This window comes from Balaenoptera acutorostrata, chromosome 11, assembly GCF_949987535.1.
Source record: "Balaenoptera acutorostrata chromosome 11, mBalAcu1.1, whole genome shotgun sequence".
NCBI classification, from domain to species: Eukaryota; Metazoa; Chordata; class Mammalia; order Artiodactyla; family Balaenopteridae; genus Balaenoptera; species Balaenoptera acutorostrata.
In genome coordinates, this window is record NC_080074.1 from 59,778,268 (window position 1) to 59,796,768 (window position 18,501).

The 18,501-nt window shown below is 45.0% G+C and overlaps 1 protein-coding gene across 29 annotated transcripts in view; it reads left to right on the forward strand.

Moving 5' to 3' along the window:
• R3HDM2 (R3H domain containing 2) overlaps positions 1-18,501 on the forward strand; it is a 148,564-nt gene that overhangs the window by 120,586 nt on the left and 9,477 nt on the right. For 15 of the 29 annotated variants that reach the window (XM_057556299.1, XM_057556298.1, XM_057556295.1 and 12 more), the window contains 10 exons: positions 33-64; positions 163-216; positions 4,351-4,583; positions 7,038-7,204; positions 11,459-11,560; positions 14,337-14,579; positions 15,131-15,257; positions 15,882-16,042; positions 16,510-16,664; positions 17,854-17,954. In XM_057556299.1, the coding sequence (XP_057412282.1) occupies positions 33-64; positions 163-216; positions 4,351-4,583; positions 7,038-7,204; positions 11,459-11,560; positions 14,337-14,579; positions 15,131-15,257; positions 15,882-16,042; positions 16,510-16,664; positions 17,854-17,954 (1,375 nt within the window). The remainder of the gene's footprint in view (positions 1-32; positions 65-162; positions 217-4,350; positions 4,584-7,037; positions 7,205-11,458; positions 11,561-14,336; positions 14,580-15,130; positions 15,258-15,881; positions 16,043-16,509; positions 16,665-17,853; positions 17,955-18,501) is intronic. The other 14 variants (XM_057556307.1, XM_057556314.1, XM_057556316.1 and 11 more) reach the window with 3 other exon arrangements.

Sequence of the window (18,501 nt, forward strand, 5' to 3'; positions counted from 1 at the left end):
AAGTTATTTTCCGTTTTCTCCCCTTCACCTAGACTGGCCAGAACGGATATCTAAATGACATCAGGTTAGTACCACTTAGCATGTTCCCTGCTTCTCATTGAGCTTTGTCAGTGAGGTTAATATAATCCTGTAATGATGCTTTTCTTTGATGTTAACCAACAGACTCTCCAAAGAAGCCTTTTCTTCTAGCTCTCACAAGAGAAGGCAAATTTTTAGGTACCTCTGTTTGGTCTATATCTCTCCTTGTTTTTTTGTTTTGTTTTGTTTTTTTAATTTTATTTTGTTTTGCTGTAATCTTTTCAGCGGAGTGAGTTTGCTCCATGCATGGCTGCTTGTGGAATAAGTCAATTTGTGGTTTTTGCAACATTGGATATTTTTCCCCATTAGAAAAAAAATGGCTATTGCTCAATGACTTTATTTTTATTGTTGCTGATTTCATTGTAAGTCCTGGATAGGTGGTGAAGGGGACCAAATAAGTATGTCTAGGATAGGTACTGCTCTATCCCAGAAGTTTGCTGGAATTGGGCATTTCTGGAGGATTTCAACATATATTTATATTGAGGTAAAAGAACGTGTGTCTTCTGGCTACCTTTTCCGAATCTATGGAAAGATGTGAAGCGTTTATCCCTGACCCGGCATAGGGAATGTTTTGTATCCTTAAGAAGGAATAATACACACACCCATATAAAAAAACATACAAATACCTCTGTCTATATAGTTTTCTCTTTGGGACAATGTAATGTGGTAATGTGTAAGATGATCTCAGAAGGAACTTGTCTGCCTTAGAATGGACTTAGAGCATGTCTTTTATATGATTGTCCATGGTTTATTCTTAATGTTGGTGAAAGCTGCTGTACTAACCTCTCCAGTGCCTAATGTTCTCCATTTTCCACAAAGCAGTCATGAGAATCACCCTTTCCTCTCAGTCTCTCAGTCCCACCCCAGACAATTACACAAGGCAGTGGTGAGAGAAGCATTTTAGGACCGCATCCCGGCACTAACTCATTTTAAGTATATTCTTTCCATGTTACCAATAGAAAAACTATAGAGTACAGAAAACCTGAGTATTTAATACTAGGATTCAGGTCTCACCCTTTTCAAAGGGTTTATCTCTTTTTCAATCCTAAGCTTGGTAGGAGCTGACTAACACATATTAGTTAGAGCTCTCATTCCCAGTACTTTAGTAGTCCCTTCCCTGTCATCCTTTCTAAAGCTAATTAAACCATGTGGAAATTGGGATAGCAAGATTTCCCCTTCTTGGGATGGAGGATTTATCTTCCTTTCCACATCTCTGAACTCTTTTTCCTGGAGCAGCCCACCCTGAGGTCCATCAGAAAGCCCAGGCAGAAGGGCTCTGCATTGTTGGTGGTGGCCGAGATAGATAGTAGAGTCCCCCTTAAAAAAAAAATCATGTTCCATAAACATCCCAGAATACCTATAGTAAACAGAAGTTTTAAATTAACTCCTGCATGTGACAATGCACAGTGCTTTATGGTTGCCAAAGTATACTGTATCTGATTAAATTCTCTCAATATCCTGATTTGGTAAGCTGGTTTACATGTAAGAAAACAAAAGCAGAGAGATTAAGTAGCTAACCCAAGTTTACATAGCTATTAATGGCAAAACTGAGACTGACTCTTTGTCCAGTGTTCTTTTCACCACACTACACCAGCTCCCTACAAACATCACCCCTAATTAATTCACTGCTGAGAATGATGGCCTTATTAGTGCCATGGAGCATCAAACTACATCAAACTGTGCAGACAATAGCTTGAAGGATCTAGTGAGCAGGTGCAGTCCTCTCCTATCCAGACCTCCTTTTAAGTGGCTGCTTTCCATACTGAGTTTTGATTAAAGATCTAGATCATCTAAACTGCAGCTCCATGGACTCTTAAGGGGGTAACTTCTTCCTCTATTTGGGTACTAGTCCAGAACTCAAATGATTAGAAGCAGATCTTCTCTAACTGCTTTAAACCTTTCTTCCCAGGTGTGTGAAACAAACACTCATAACACCAGATTCCATCATCCACATTGGCAGTAACTATGGCAACTTCCCTATTCTTTGGAAGATTCTACTCCACTGATAAATAAGCCACACCGAGGCTTACTGATATTTATTGTCACCTCTTCCACAGGCCTCTCTACCCCAGACCCAGTAAACAGGACTTTTCACCAGCACTAAATTCACTTGTAAAAACAAAGTCAGCTCCTGATTTCATAGGACTATGAAGTGTGAATGTCCTCTGTCCTTCACCTCCATAACACAACCCAATCCATTGCTCAGAATTAAATGTGGTAAACTTTCCCTAATTGCCTTATTTTTAGTGAAGTACAAAACCATGACTAGAGATTAGGTTTAGTTGTAGAACAAGAGAAAGAGAACTGATCTCTCTTCCTAGCCCAGACTCAGATTCTCTAATTCTCAGGGGTGTAGTGTACTAACTCAGGTAAGTCACAGGATCATCAGACAATCCACATTTGAGCACTTGGCCATCACTGTCTTGGGGGAATTGGATCAGTACTTTGGCTCAAGTTTCCCAGAGTGTTTGGTTTAAAGTTGACTCATTCACTGTCTATCCCTGGTAGAAGAAGAAAGTAAATGGCAGAATTGTCCTAATAGAAGTATAGTGTTTGATTTAGGTATAAAAGACCATTAGGGCTTGTCTTGCAAAATTCAAGTTCTAATGCCTAATGAGCAGCCTCATTCATTGCTACTGCTGTATCCCCATATCACAAAAACCCACACATCTTTATTGAGTCCGCTCAGTAAACTTGAGCTATTGGCTGTCACTTCAGGTCGGTTCTATAACTTGAGAGTCCCTGATGTATACTTATTTCTTGTTTCCCATTCTACTTTTGACATCCCCAAGAGAAAGGGGTAAAGTCTTGGGGAAACGTGAATATTTTCCAGTCCTCTATTTTAACTATACAGAGAGAAGCAATGAGATTATATATACATCTAGTTGGGATTCAGAGAATTAACATGTCCCTAACCAGCTATGACAGTGTGTTCTTAGCCCACTGTGATTGGCTAAAAACTAAAATAGTGACCCTAGCGTATATTTTGCCCATTTTCCCTACAGTACCTTTGGAATAGATATTCTAATAAAGAAAGGTATTTTCTTTAACATTAGTCCCTTAAGAAAAATACCTTTCTTTATTAGAATAACTCTGAGCCTAATGTCTTGGAAGCTACCAGGGTTGGGATAGGGTTTTCTATTTGCTTTGGGTGGGATGGTGGTGGAAAGGAGGGAACCCAAGCTACTATGATTGTTGCTCAGTTGCCCCCCAGTATACATACCAAAATCTTTATAATTGTCATTTGGTTTTCTTAGGTCATTAGTTGTTGGAGGGTGGGGGATCTGAAAGGAAAATTCCTGGTTCTTTATTGATTAAGAAGCAGTAAGAGTTCAACAAGACTTAGGGTTTTCAGGCTAGCCTCATACATCTTGAGGAGTACAGCTGTTTAGAATCACAAACAGTGATTATAGATAGCATCAGGATAACCCTGATGTTTCCAGAGTAAAGTAAGAGAGGATGAATCACTTTTCTCAATAGCCTTGTGCCTTGCCTAGGGCAATAAGGTTATTAATATGGAGGCAACTAGGCACAGTCAGCCCCCTGCTCTTTGCCATCCTGAGTCCTAAGGGCATGTTTGCTTGATCTTGCTGAGGATGTCAGCCTTTAGAGACCCTGGAACCAATTGTTCTCAGATACTAACACAAAACTTCCACAAAGCAGGTTGGGTTGATTCCAGACTCTCAGACTGAGTTTTCTCTTTATCAGACTGAGTGCCCCTTTAGTCCACTATACTCTTCTTCCCAATCCTGAAAAAGTGGCCATAAGCAGCACCTCTGCTGGCTCAGATATGTGTTATATGGAAGACCTGTTGTAGGATTTATCCATGTCATTGGCTACTCCTGCCTTCCAGCAATAGTAACTTCTAGGAGTCCTTTTGTTTTAAGAACTCTCAGAAGGAACTGGTACCCCTCTGCTCCCCACTATTTACTGCATGTGTGGGATCCCTGAAGGGCCAGGGGAAGAGACCACAGCCAATCTCAGCATCATGTACGTGGTTTCCCATCCACCTCTGGTCTGATGTATTGAATTAGTTGCCAGTGCACTGTCTTCCAGATTTGCCTCTGTGCTCTTTGTTACTGTACTGGACCTTGTTGTGTCTGCTCCCATCAAGTCTTGGTTGGCCAGCCAACTAACAAGAAGTCGGTGTCCATCCTCCCCCAACCCTCACCCCTCCTTTGTCACTGAGAGGATAGAAATGAACTCTCTCCTAGCCCTTCTGCTGAAGTGGTAGGTGGGGGGTGCTCTGACCACTGCGGTCTCTGCATGCAGGGGGAACCGTGAGGGGCTGAGCCGCACCTCAAGCAGCCGCCAGAGCAGCACAGACAGCGAACTCAAATCCCTGGAGCCACGGCCTTGGAGCAGCACGGACTCTGATGGCTCTGTCCGGAGCATGCGGCCCCCTGTCACCAAAGCCAGCAGCTTCAGTGGTATCTCTATCCTCACCCGAGGTGACAGCATCGGGAGCAGTAAAGGTGGCAGTGCAGGAAGGATCTCCAGGCCAGGTAACACAGCTTCTCTCCTTCCATCATTTCTTGCTTATCTTCTGCAAAACATCACTGATATTTCCTTTTAACAAGGCACTAACACAGCCAGATGAGGGGAAATTTGATTTCTTGGATCCATTGTCCTTTTGAGTCCCTTCTCTGATTTTCTGTAATAGACAAGACCTACTCGTTGCTCAGTGAACTGGACTCCACACACCCTATTCACTGGAGAAGAATATATCTGACTAGTAATAATCCTAAAAAGTATTTATTCATATCTCTCTGTAAGTGAATCAAGTGGGTATAAAGCGGCATAAACACAGCATTGAAAATCAGCTAAACCCCATTATAAAAATAAATTACACCTAATAGAAAAAAAACTGATTGGGATTAAGTTATTTTATCTGATTTCTGACCGAGGTGGGACATCCCTATCAACCCAGGTTCAGGTTATGTACTAAAATAAGGATGATGGCTGCTTTCATTCTGTGGCCCCTGAGATTATAAAGAGGGTTTGTAGAGCAGAGGGAACCTTAGAGTTTGTAATATTGTAATTAATTGGTAGCAGCCAGTAGGCTAGAACTTTAAGAGACACTGCTGCAGTTGCTTCTCTGGAGCCCAGTCACTGAGAAGGAGCATATGTTCCACATGCCAGCCTGGTAACCACCCTTCAGCTCTCTTGAGCTACTGTGTAACCTTCTCCATATATTTCTGCTGTACTCTTAGCAGAGGAGTATTTAGTTCTTTTTACCCAGTGAGCCTCTATTTCACCATCCTTCTGCCTCTGAACAATTGCTTGACTTTCATCCTAGAAGTTCTGTAGGTCTTGTCCTCAAAAGACATCAGTAGTGGTAAAGATTTTGCCTCTGTTAGGTTTCTATTGCCCTTCTCTGTTACCTCCTTTCTAACCCCACTGCCTCTGCCTTTATCCATGCCGGTTTCCCTGCTTTATCCTCAGCCCCTTTTTTTTTTTTCGGGGTTTGGGGCAGGACACACTGTGCGGCTTGCAGGGATCTTAGTTCCCCGACCAGGGATTGAACCTGGGCCCTTGGCAGTGAAAGCGTGGAGTCCTAACCACGGGACCGCCAGGGAATTCCCTATCCTCAGCCCTTTTTAGAGCCAGTTTACCAATCTAAAACATAGATCTAACCATGTCAGTCCTCTCTTAAAAATATTCATGTTTCTGCATTCCCTGCATAATAAAATGCAAATTACTTAGTATAGCATAACTTCCTGACTCCAGTTTGCCATCTCAGTCTCATTTCCAGATGTCCATCCTCCTCTGACCCTCCAACCATTTCTTTTTATTTATTTATATATTTATTTATTTATTATTTTTGTCTGCATATCGGGTCTTAGCTGCAGCATACGGGATCTTTCGTTGCAGCATGCGGGCTTCTCTCTAGTTCTGGTGTACAGGCTCCAGAGCACATGGGCTCTGTAGTTGTGGCACACGGCCTCTCTAGTTGTGGTGCACGGGCTCAGTAGTTGCGGCACATGGGTTTAGTTGCCCTGCAGCATGTGGGATCTTAGTTCCCCAACCAGGGATCGAACCTGCGTCCCCTGCATTGGAAGGCGGATTCTTAACCACTGGACCACCAGGGGAGTTCCCAACCATTTCTTGAATATGGCATTAGCTTTGTCTCCTCTTGGTCTGACAGGCCTTCTATTCATCCTTCAAACCCATCACTCCTGCCACGTCCTCTTTAAATTCTTCCCTCTAATCCTTCCAAGAGTTATGCTTCCTCATCTTTACTTTCATACAACTTTATTCATATCACTGATGCATCCCTTATCAGATTTAATCATTGTGTGGATGTCCGTCTCCTGTCGGAAGATCCTGTGCTGCTCAAGGGCAAGGACCGTGTTCCCTTTACCTTTGTGTCCTCAGTTCATCGTACAGTGCCTGCACATAGTAGATATTCAGTAAAAGTATTTTGTGTAAATGCATACATGACTTGGAGAGCCTGGAAATGAGGAAAATAGTTGGATGAACGTGTGTGGGGCTGTGTGCACAGGCATGTGCTTGAAGGTTGCCTTCAGCAACTTTTATGAGTTGAGAAGAAATCAAAGAGAAGACAAGTTTCTTAAGGGACTAGGAATCTATATCTTCCCAGGAAGCAAACATTCATGTTTTCAGCTGTCTAATCATGATGGACAGATTCTAGGCACTCCAGGGAAGGTACCTCAGCAGCTTCACATTTTGTTTATTTCCAAAACCAAACGTTGACAGTCAAGGTGGTTACTGTCCCCGGGGAGCAGAAACCTGCTAAGATGAGGACTCCTGTCAGCAGGACTGTTGAAATGCATCTGTGCTCATGCATGGATCTCCCCAAGACAGTAGGGGAGTGGACAGAAGAGGGAAGACAAGGAAAACAGCAAGGAAAGAGGAAAGCTCTCTCCCCTCCCCCAGGGGAGGGTATGTTCATGGCTTGTGCTTACAACTCTTGCTGGGTCTCCTCTTTGCCTTAGGTATGGCGCTAGGTGCCCCAGAAGTGTGCAACCAGGTCACCTCATCCCAGTCTGTCCGGGGCCTTCTCCCTTGTACTGCCCAGCAGCAGCAGCCGCAGCAGCAACTTCCTGCTCTCCCACCCACGCCTCAGCAACAGCCACCCTTGAATAATCACATGATCTCACAGGTGAGTCACCACTCGGTGCCAGAGCCCCCTCCGCTCTGATTCAAGCAAGCTCTGGAGGTAACAGTCATGTCTCTGTGCTGTGGGTGGCAGGAAAGATCTGTTTTTGGAGACATGCCACTCCCTCCCCCACCTCTTGTATGTGAGTTGTGGGGAGAGAAGAGGAAGGGCAGGGGTTTGGCCAAAGTGTTCTTAGTAGCGTCACCCTGGGAGTTGTTTTGCTTTATATTTCCTTCTCTTCCTCCTGAGAACTGTCAGTAGGACCTTCTACCCTATTCCACATTTCTACTGTACTCCGTCTCCCTCTATCCTGTGTAATTAGCAAGGCGATTTTGCTCCCTATATCCATACATGGAGCTTGAAAACATCACAGCTCCTACCATAGTCTAGCTGAGTGTATTCATATGGCTGTTGACCCATAAACAAATATTTATATGTTGGGGTTTGGGGGAAAGGAAATAACACTCATTAAAACCCCTGCCATAAAGCACAAAACCCCCCAATGTTGTCTTTGTTTCCTGAGAGAGAAAGAGCTCTCTCTTTCTCCTTCTGTTGCTGGACTGTTAGATGTTGGTACCAACTGGGGTTTAAGTTTTGCTTCTGTGGAGACCATGCAAGTCATCAGCATAAGAATCAGATCCTATTCCATGCTGGAACCTCCTCGGTGTTTTAGGTTTAAAGTCTCCTTAATACTCTGAGGAGAGATATGCTGAGATCTTCACTTACTCTTTTCTTCCATGAATAGAGCTCTTCATGAATAGAGCCTATACTTTATCCTGAAGTATTCTCTGGTAGTCAGGAAGCCAATATGTCCGTATTCTTTTCTGCTGCAGTTTAAGTTCTCATTTCACCTCCCAGGCTCCCTCATCTCCCTGCTCAGTTAGTCCAGCTTGGCCTTAGAAATATCTCTTCCATGGGTACAAGAAGCAAGTCCTAAGCCCTGATACCCCAGGGACTGGAAACTAGAGTGGAAACACCCCAGAATGGCCCATTACTACCCCATTCATACATTGGGAAATGAAGCTAAAATAAAGAACAGTGAAGATCTAGGAAACTCTGCCTTGTGGCTTAACGTAACACACATGCCAATCATTCCAAGTCCTTCATCTCAGTCCCTAGATCAGTTTCTCTGTAGTCCTGACTTTCTTTCTTATTCTACCACCATCTGTCTACCACCTCGTTAAGTCTCATTCACATTAGCTTACCTCGCTCCATACTGAAGCATAGCATGTGTATGTACTTTTCCCTGTCTGTGTCTTAATTCAGACCTGTGAGTATACTCTGAACTTCTCCCTCCAGCCATCCCCTACTGTTCCTGTGTGTGCGTCTCACTTTTCTAAGGTCCCAGTATTTTTTTGAGTTTTCTGAAATGTGTGTATTTTAATACAGTTCTGTTCCCTTTTCTCCCTCTTAGTCTTCCATCTGTCTCCTCTTTCCATCCATATCTAGAAACAGACAGCAAGAGTGGGAGGGGGATAAAGAGATAAGTAAAGAGACTAACCAGTGGGGACTGAAAAGCTTTTAGATAGAATGTTCAGGTAACCGGCCCTAAATCCCAAGCTTTTCCTCAGATTCTGTCCCTGCTTCTGAATCATGAGGGTCAGTGGGTCAGTTCTTGGTATTGATTGATCGTCCACAGGCAGTACAGTGCTAGGTTAGGTCCTATAGATTGGGGACAGGGGAACATTATTTGGTACAGAGATCTCAGAAATTTATTCTTGCAATTAATTGTGATCACAAATGCCAAACTAAAAAATCTTATGCTTGGTTAAGTTTTGGTGTCTCTGAAGCACTTATGGTAGCTGCTAATATTATACCAGCACCACCCCATTATGTATAACTCCTTTTCTCTTTATCCCTTTCTTCCTCTTCCTACTGCCTTTTTCTTTCTTCCTTCCTTTCTCTTTTTCCCTGTCTCTCAGCACTGGTAGCTCTCCAAACTCAAGTTGCTGAGCCCCAGAATACTTACTGTTTAGTTTCTCAAATGGTACGTAACAGTGAAGGGGTAAAGGAAGTGACCACACACACACATATACCACTGTGCTTACTCTAAAGGTTTTCCTTTTGAAGAAAAACCTTTAACTCTGTAGCAAAAAGCATTTGCTCCAGGCCTGAGGACAGTGCTGGCTAAACTCTGCTCTTCCTCTTCTTGGAGGGCCTCTGCTGTCAGAGTAGGCCTCCATATCACATATCAGTAGAACGTTTGAAACCAAGGGGTGGGACTGAGGATTAAAGGACCAGTGGCTACCTTTTGCCCAATTTACTTAGAGTAGACCTCTTGAGAAGGAGTCCTCTGAGCCTCTCCATGGAGTCCAGTCAGGATCCAAGAGCCAATGATCTAGCCCAGAAGTCACCAGTAGGTGGCAGTCACATCCCTCAGGGCCAGTCTTTGGCTTCCCCGTGGTTTTTTGAAGTTCCCTAACTGGTGTTTGAGACTCTCTAAGAAGAGAACTGTAGCTGAGGGTAGTGGTAGAATAACTTAAAAATAGCACTGAGACGCCTGCCTTTACCACTACCCTTCCTCAGTTGGGAGAGGCCTAACAGAGGAGCATCCTTTCTTCTCTCTTCACTTTTTACTCAGAACTCACAAATGTGAGGAAAAACAGGCAGAGTTGTTTTACCACTTCATTGTCCCTAAGGCCTCCTCCCCTTGTCCCCCAGAGAATGTAAGGCCTGAAGTATGGCAGGCCCTCCCCCGAGAAGGAAGTGGATTAGGATAATAGAAAATGGGTCTAAAAGTTACCAGCACAAGTAGCTCAAGCTGAGCAGCTTGGCCAGCAGTTATATTTGGAATGCCACTGGCTTACAGAAAATAGGTGTGCCAGGAGAGCCGAGAGCTTATTTTCAAGGCTGTGGCATTATCTCTCCCACGTCACACAGTGGATTCTCAGTAACTTTTTCCCAGCCAAGATGACTTACATTTTATTTAATGCAGATATCAGGAGTATTCTCCATCTTGGATGTCTTCTAATTCCTGGACTCCCTGCCTCTGGAACTGTTAGTCCCCTCTGTGAAAGGTTGTCCCAGGAGATACGTGGCAGGAGAGTATTGATACCTTGGTCCCCCACAACTCTTAATACTCTACTTTGGAAAGAGGAAGGAGAGTTACACAAACAAAAAGATGTTTATGTAATTTTGTTTGACTTCTTCCTTTACCTCCTCCCTACTGCTAGAGTAGAGTGGAAAGAACATATGTCAGGCAGAACTAGGTTCCCATCCCTGCTCTGCTGCATTAGCTGTGTGATCCTGGGTGTATGATTTAATTTCTCTGAGCCTTACTATCTTAACTGCAGATACAAGTTATCTTATCTCCCTATAGGATTATTGTGAGGTTGTAATGAGATAATGTATGTAAATGAGACAATGTATATCAGTGTTATTTCCCCTTCTCTTCATAGCTTCTCCAGAGGCTACGACTGGAGAACCGATGAGGTGATTGAAATAGCTAGAGGGGAAGACGAGAGAGAAAAAAATAACTCCCCATTAGCTGGTTTAGAACACACCATGTTCCTAATAAGCAAGTCCTCCTGCTTGAGGCTAGTGAAGGGACTGAAGGAACAAAGCTAAAACTAGGCTATTTATATTTTATTCCTAAATCCCTCCCTGTTTGCTTATGGGAGCATTTTTCATACTGCCCTCACAGCCTGGAGGAGCATAGAACAATCACTGGAGCAGGAGGAAGTAGCGGAACCAGGCGTGAACTGGCTTATTTTTCCTTCTCTGCCCTCGGGAGGCTGATGATCCTTGTGAATGAGCACTTCCTTCAGGAGAGCTGTGGTGTGAAATCAGGAGCATGCCTGGGAGAGCCGAGCCAGACCTTGGATGACCCTTCCTACAGAAGCAGGAATCCCTTCTCACGTGGGCATTCAAGGAGGGTTATGCGCCCCAGGAATCCTGTGCTCAGGAAAAATGCTTGGGGCAAAAGCTGTGTTTGGGATCAGGCGGCAGACCCTAGCTCTGAGATTGCTCACAACAGCTGCAGAGTTCTGAGTGCCTAATGGGGCAGAGTGTGCAGTGCGTCTGTACTGATGGGAGAGATTGCTTATTTGTCAGAGATGTGAAAACCATGAGCTGTCCTGGGCTTGGTCTCCAGCCTGCTCAGAAGCCTTACTTTTCATGTGAAATTTCTTTTATGATTAACCTTGTTGTTCCTTCCCTTTCCCTCCCCATCTCTGCCCCACCCCCACCCCCGCCTATGCCTCTCCCTGTACCTCCCTTTTCTCTTCCCTTTCCACATGTCTCTCTGCTGGTCCACAGCCAGTCCCAGCTCTGCAGCCCTCTCCGCAGCCTGTTCAGTTCTCTCCAGGCTCCTGTCCCCAAGTCCTTCTGCCAGTCTCTCCACCCCAGCAGTACAACATGGTATAAACTCCATTCCCCCTTTTTGTCTTGTCCGTGTGTGGCCTGTGTCTGGGCATGTCTGGGTCAGTCTGACAACCGTGCAAAACAGTTGTGCTGTTTAAAGGACCGTTGTTAGAAGGTATTTCTTCTTGAGGGGCCAGCACAGGCTGAACTATACTTCATTCTAGTGACCTCATAACAGTACTTCAGGCATCAGAAGATGCCTAAATGTAAGACAGAGAAGAACATTGAATTCCCCTGAGTTTCAGGACAGTGAACAAAATCAGATGTTGGTCTAACCTGGGTTCCTCATCCTCTCTACCATGTGCATCCTTCATCTCATCTGCTCCCAGGACATGTCTGAGGAACCCAGTTTATTCTGTACAGAATGATTCTTTATAATTTCTTTTAAAAATAAAAACACAGGAACTTCCCTGGTGGTGCAGTGGTTAAGAATCCGCCTGCCAATGCAGGGGACACAGGTTTGAGCCCTGGTCCGGGAAGATCCCACATGCCGCGGAGCAGTTAAGCCCATGCACCACAACTACTGAGCCTGTGCTCTAGAGCCTGCGAGCCACAACTACTGAAGCCCTCGTGCCTAGAGCCCGTGCTCTGCAATAAGAGAAGCCACTGCAATGAGAAGCCTGTGCACCACAACGAAGAGTAGCCCCCGCTCACCACAACTAGAGAAAGCCCGCGTGCAGCAATGAAGACCCAATGCAGCCATAAATAAATAAATAAATTTATTTTAAAAATAAAAACAGGGCTTCCCTGGTGGCGCAGTGGTTGAGAGTCTGCCTGCCGGTGCAGAGGACACGGGTTCGAGCCCTGGTCTGGGAAAATCCCACATGCCACGGAGCAACTGGACCCGTGAGCCACAACTACTGAGCCTGCACGTGTAGAGCCTGTGCTCTGCAACAAGAGAAGCCACGACAATGAGAAGCCACAACAGTGAGAAGCCCGCGCACCGCAATGAAGAGTGGCCCCCGCTCGCCGCAACTGGAGAAAGCCTGCGCACAGAAATGAAGACCCAACACAGCCAAAAATAAATAAATATTTAAAAATTAAAAATTAAAAATAAAAACAGTTGCAGATTTCTCTGGTACGACTGGTGAAAACTTAAAATGTTCCCCTATTTTACCATATTATTTTACATTAAAAATATCCTCTTCTGTTGAATAGCACATGCTGTTTAAATTGTTCGTACCCTGACGACAAATCCTTTGAAGATCTGATTTGTCTCATAGTTGATAACTTCTATCATGGTTATAGGAGCCCTGATTTTTTTTTAACTTTGTGTTAATCACACCTGTCTGCTTTTTTACTAGAAACCCCTCTTTCCTCCCACCTCTTATCTCCTTTCTGAAAAGTTCTAGAATATGAACCTCAAAATAGTAACTGCAGTCCAGTCCTCCTGTCATCTATTCCTGCCCACTAAGGTAGCAAAATAGCTAAGATCAGATCCCTGAAAAGTGAGTGAAACCACAGGAAAGCATTATCTTTTGTTTCTGCTAGTTTCATTTGCAAAAGAACTTCTGCTCTGCATGTGTATGTATATGTGTATTTTGATTACTGTCCATGGAGCAAAAAAGATGAGGAAGTTAACAGACTAACCTATCACCATACAAGTGAGGGATGGAACACCCTCACTCTTTCTGCTTAGAGAAGAGGGCTGAGAGAGAAGGCAATTACAAACTAGCCAGTCAGTCTCGCCCTTCAGCTCAGCCACTCACCCTGGCCTCCTTTCAGAGGTGAGAATTGGAAGTGGTTTCTGAAGGGCAGGAGAACTCTAGGCAAGTGTCAGAGAACAGGGGTGGAAATGATTGCAAGAGGGAGTAAGGAGATAAGCAGCAGGAGTTGGGAGCCCACCAGTCTTTCCACCGCATAGGCAGAGCTGGGGAGCCACGTGAACCCACCCATAATCCACGCAAGGTGTTATCTGGGTCCTTTATTATAAAAACGAGATTTATGACAATGTAGGGGCCCTTTGTATGGTTGGAGGCATGAGGAAGACAGGAAATGGAAAGATTCTGTAGGGTTTTTTCCCCACTAGTTTGTCCTGTTTTTTCTATATATAGAAGTTGTGTCATTGCTCCCATCTCCCCAGGACTAATTCTAATAAAGATCATAATCAGAGTGACCATTGTTACCCCATATGTGGTAGGAAGACTGGCTCTGGAGTTGGGCTTCAAACAGCTGTTCAATTCATAGCAATTTAAAACACCCTATGAGGGCTTCCCTGGTGGTGCAGTGGTTAAGAATCCACCTGCCAATGCAGGGGACATGGGTTCGAGCCCTGGTCCGGGAAGATCCCACATGCCGCAGAGCAACCAAGCCCATGCGCCACAAGTACTGAGCCTGTGCTCTAGAGCCTGAGAGCCACAACTACTGAGCTGCGTGCCACAACTACTGAAGCCCACGCACCTAGAGCCCATGCTCCACAATAAGAGAAGCCACCGCAATGAGAAGCCCGCGCACCGCATCAAAGAGTAGCCCCCCTCGCCACAACTAGAGAAAGCCCGCGTGCAGCAACGAAGATGCAACACAGCCAAAAATAAATAAGTTTTTTTTAAAAACACTTATGAAATAAATAAATAAATAAAACAAAACACCGTATGACAGAGGCTTAGGGCTAAAAAGCGCTTCCTAGGGCACACATGCAGGAGTGTCCCAAATTGGTGTAAGTAAGGAAGGCTGTAGAGAGGGCTACTATTTCTGTCTGTCTGTCTGTGTTGAAGCCAAAGACCTAGGGTTTGATATGACCTCAGTCCTTGGGTCTCCCTCACTCTCTCAACAGACAGATGATCTCAGCAACCCCTTTGGACAAATGAGCCTTAGCCGCCAAGGTTCTACCGAAGCAGCTGACCCATCCTCAGCTCTGTTCCAGCCCCCACTTATCTCCCAGCACCCTCAGCAGACTAGCTTCATCATGGCTTCTACAGGACAGCCCCTCCCTACTTCCAGCTATTCCACCTCTAACCATGCACCACCTACTCAGCAAGTCCTGCCACCCCAGGGCTACATGCAGCCCCCCCAGCAGGTGAGTGGCTTGGGTTCCCAGTTTAAATCACTAATTCAGGGACTGCCCTGGTGGTCCAGTGGTTAAGACTCCGTGCTCCCAATGCAGGGGGCCCGGGTTCGATCCTTGGTCGGGGAACTAGGTCCCACATGCTGCACCTACAGCCCGCATGCTGCAACTAAAAGATCCCACATGCCGCAGCTAAGACCCAGCGCCGCCAAATAAATAAATAAATATTTTTTAAAAAAATAAATCACTAATTCAGTTTGTCCAGTATTATAATCCTTCTTTCTTCCTCTCATTTAGACAAATCAGAGGGGATAACTGTCCCCTACCCACCTCCATTTCCCCACCTTGACTTGGGAATCTTCTTTCTAGTCAGAAGGCCATCTTTCAAATAACACAAGTTCTTCCTGTTCTGTTTCAAACTTGTATACTAATGCTGCAATTGCAGGCCCAAAATAGCTCCGTTTACAGATTTCTGGGAATTAACCATGATGTATTTAATAGTTTGGGGATGTTGGGGCTGAATTTGAGGGACTTTCTGATACATCTGTTTCCTCTTACCATAGATCCAGGTTTCTTACTATCCCCCTGGACAGTATCCTAACTCCAACCAGCAATATCGACCTCTCTCTCACCCGGTGGCCTACAGCCCCCAACGTGGTCAACAGCTGCCTCAGCCATCCCAGCAACCTGGTAAGAGGAACCGCTGATGTAAGAAGGTAGTGAGTAAGGGAAGGGTGGAGACTGGGAAAGAGAATTACCTTCGCTGTTTAAAAAGCAGGGGGGACTTCCCTGGTGGCGCAGTGGTTAAGAATCCGCCTGCCAATGCAGGGGACACGGGTTCGAGCCCTGATCCAGGAAGATCCCACATGCCACGGAGCAACTAAGCCCATGTGCTACAACTACTGAGCCTGCGCTCTAGAGCCCGTGAGCCACAACTACTGAGCCCGCGTGCCACAACTACTGAAGCCTGTGCGCCTAGAGCCCGTGCTCCGCAACAAAAGAAGCCACTGCAGTGAGAAGCCTGCACACCGCAACAAAGAGTAGCCTCCGCTCGCTGCAATTAGAGAAAGCCCGTGTGCAGCAACAAAGACCCAATGCAGCCATAAATAGATAGATAGATTTATTTTTAAAAATAAAGTAAAAAGCAGGGGGTGCAGGGGCGGGGGGGCGGCAGGAATGATTAGGGTCCTATGGAGGAACCCGTGATCTCCAGAAAAAGAAAAAGTAAAATAGAAAGAAAATTACTGAGAGAGTGTGACCTCCTAAACCTTGTTGATACTATGCTAATGTCTTCTCTGCTTTGCCCATCCCTAGGTTTACAGCCCATGATGCCTAACCAGCAGCAGGCGGCTTACCAAGGCATGATTGGGGTCCAGCAGCCACAGAACCAGGGCCTGCTCAGCAGCCAGAGGAGCAGCATGGGGGGCCAGATGCAAGGCCTGGTGGTTCAGTACACTCCACTGCCTTCTTACCAAGTGGGTGCATTCTGTACTAGGAAAGATCACCCAGTCCTTGGGATGAGGAAAAGGAGCACAGTTTCCCACATCCTCCAGTCTGACAACTCGAACACTAAAACATTGTTCACTTTACCCCTAGAATTTTTAGGTTTTCTTCCTCTGAGAGAAGGCCCAGAGAGTCTGAGAACAGTCTTTATTTAAACTGTTTGGTTTTTATATAGCCATGCAAACAAGTATATACCCAGAAAAGTAGGATCTAGAGGAAATTAGGCTCCTTCCTGTACATCACATGCCCATGGGTGAGGTTTGGAGAGGAAGGGAATGGAGGTAGCTCTAAGCATTTCCTTTATGCAGGTAAGGAGAATAGAAGTCTCTAAAGGTAGGGAAGGAGGTTAGAGTGTCCTGGTCTAGTGATGACTAGAGGCTGTTCTTTGGATGAACTCTTTGGGAGTAAGAGTGGTCATTCTCTTCTTGTCTCCACCCAGGTCCCAGTGGGTAATGACTCGCAAAATGTGGTCCAGCCGCCTTTCCAGCAACCCATGCTGGTCACTGCGAGCCAATCTGTGCAAGGGGGCCTCCCAGCAGGGGGCGTACCAGTGTATTACAGCATGATCCCTCCAGCTCAGCAGAACGGTACAAGGTGAGGACTCCCAGAGAGTTGGGGTGCATCTCCCACAGACCTTTAGCAACTGTTGCACCATGGTTTTGTTTCCACTGGGAAAGAAAGTCAGGGGTAAAAATCCCAGTGGTACGCTAAAGCAGGTAGAACATGAGGGAGTTCATTCTCCTCTTCTCCTTGTCAATTCGATATCTGCATAAGAATTCATCAGCAGGAAAAATTCATGCTTCGGAGACAGAGGCTTTATAATTTCCCCCATTTTTTGTTTTTCTAATCAGTGGGATTCAGAACTATGAGATAGAGACTGCTTATTATTTTAAAAAAGCAATTTGGAGTATACATATGTAAATTTTTCTGTGTACCTCTATATCCATGGATGAATGTGAGATAGCCTATTTCTATATGTCTATTTATATATATCTTAGTATAGCTCATAGCTAATAGAATTTTAGAGGTAGAAGTTACCTTAGAAGTGTCTAAGTATTTAGACATTTCTAAGTGTCTAATAGTCCACTCCCCTTGTTTTATTTTTCTCTCTTCTTTTATAAATGAGGAAGTTCCAACTAGGGATGTTAAGAAACTTACCCAAAGTCACACAACTAGTTAGTAGAAGCAGAGCTGGGACTAGAACTCAAGTCTGGGCCTCAAGTATTTCTGTGTCTCTCTCAGTGTCCACATTTCTTTCTTTTTATGTGTATGTCTCCATGTTGTCTTGAGTTTTGTGAGATTTTTCCCCATTTGTCTTTAGTTGACTATATGTGTTTGCCATTGAGAAAATATGCTAAATCTCCTTAGTTATTTTTTGCCCATCTCTCTCTAGCACTTTAGCCCTGTGTGTCTGTCTCTGGCATTCTCTTCGTGTTTCTGCTGTGTTTCTCAGAGTGTGTGTGTGTGTGTGTGTTTGTGTTTGTGTGCGTGCACACGTGTATGTGTTTGGTGTTTCTACACTGTTGGGAAGAGCATGTGTTACTGACATTCCATCCGTAGCGCTGATTAGCAGCTTCCTAATTGAAAGATGATCAAGTACAAATATATATAATTAACTTTGAACTGATGAGTGATTTTAGAAATTGCATGGCAAATTGGTCTGGGAATGGCTTGGAGCTGCCTTGACTTCCCACAGGGGAGGCCCAGGAAGCAACAGCTGTCTGCCAGGAGTTGCGTTCCTCCCTCTACCGCTTTACCACTCTTCTCTTCTCCATCTCCCTAGCCCTTCTGTGGGGTTTCTGCAACCTCCTGGCTCTGAGCAGTACCAGATGCCTCAGTCTCCCTCTCCCTGCAGTCCACCACAGATGCCACAGCAGTACTCAGGTAAGAGGATAAAGAATTGAGGGGTCTTGGGCACTGGTGAGAGCAAACACTGCTGAAGGACTTGTGCTTTAGAGCTGGGAAGGACAGAGAGAGTTCAGGGATTGGCTCTGTCCCCAACTGTGACCCCATCATGAGGGAAGACCAAAGTCCTGGCTGGCTGGTGTTTTCCAGAGGTGCTGAAATTGACCCCTCAAGAGGTGAGGTTGGTTGCCTGATCCCTATCCCTGGGGGGTCACATGTCGATTGAGTTCCTTGTTTTCTCTCCCTCTCCCTCTCCCTCTTTGCTGAATCCAGCACTACACTCACCACTCACATGCCTTTGAGACACAAAGTGCTTACTTCTGTCTGTTGCACTCATTCTTCCTGTAAACAGCTTTTCTTTTCTCTTGGGAGTGTGAGGGAGGCTGATAAAATGCTTTTAAAATCGTATCTTAGATTTGTTTAGTTTTTCGTATGTGCTCGCATACATTGTGTCATTTTCATTCTCACCACAACCTGGTGAAGAGGAAATTGAAGACTCAAAGAGAATAAATGACTTGCCTAAAAT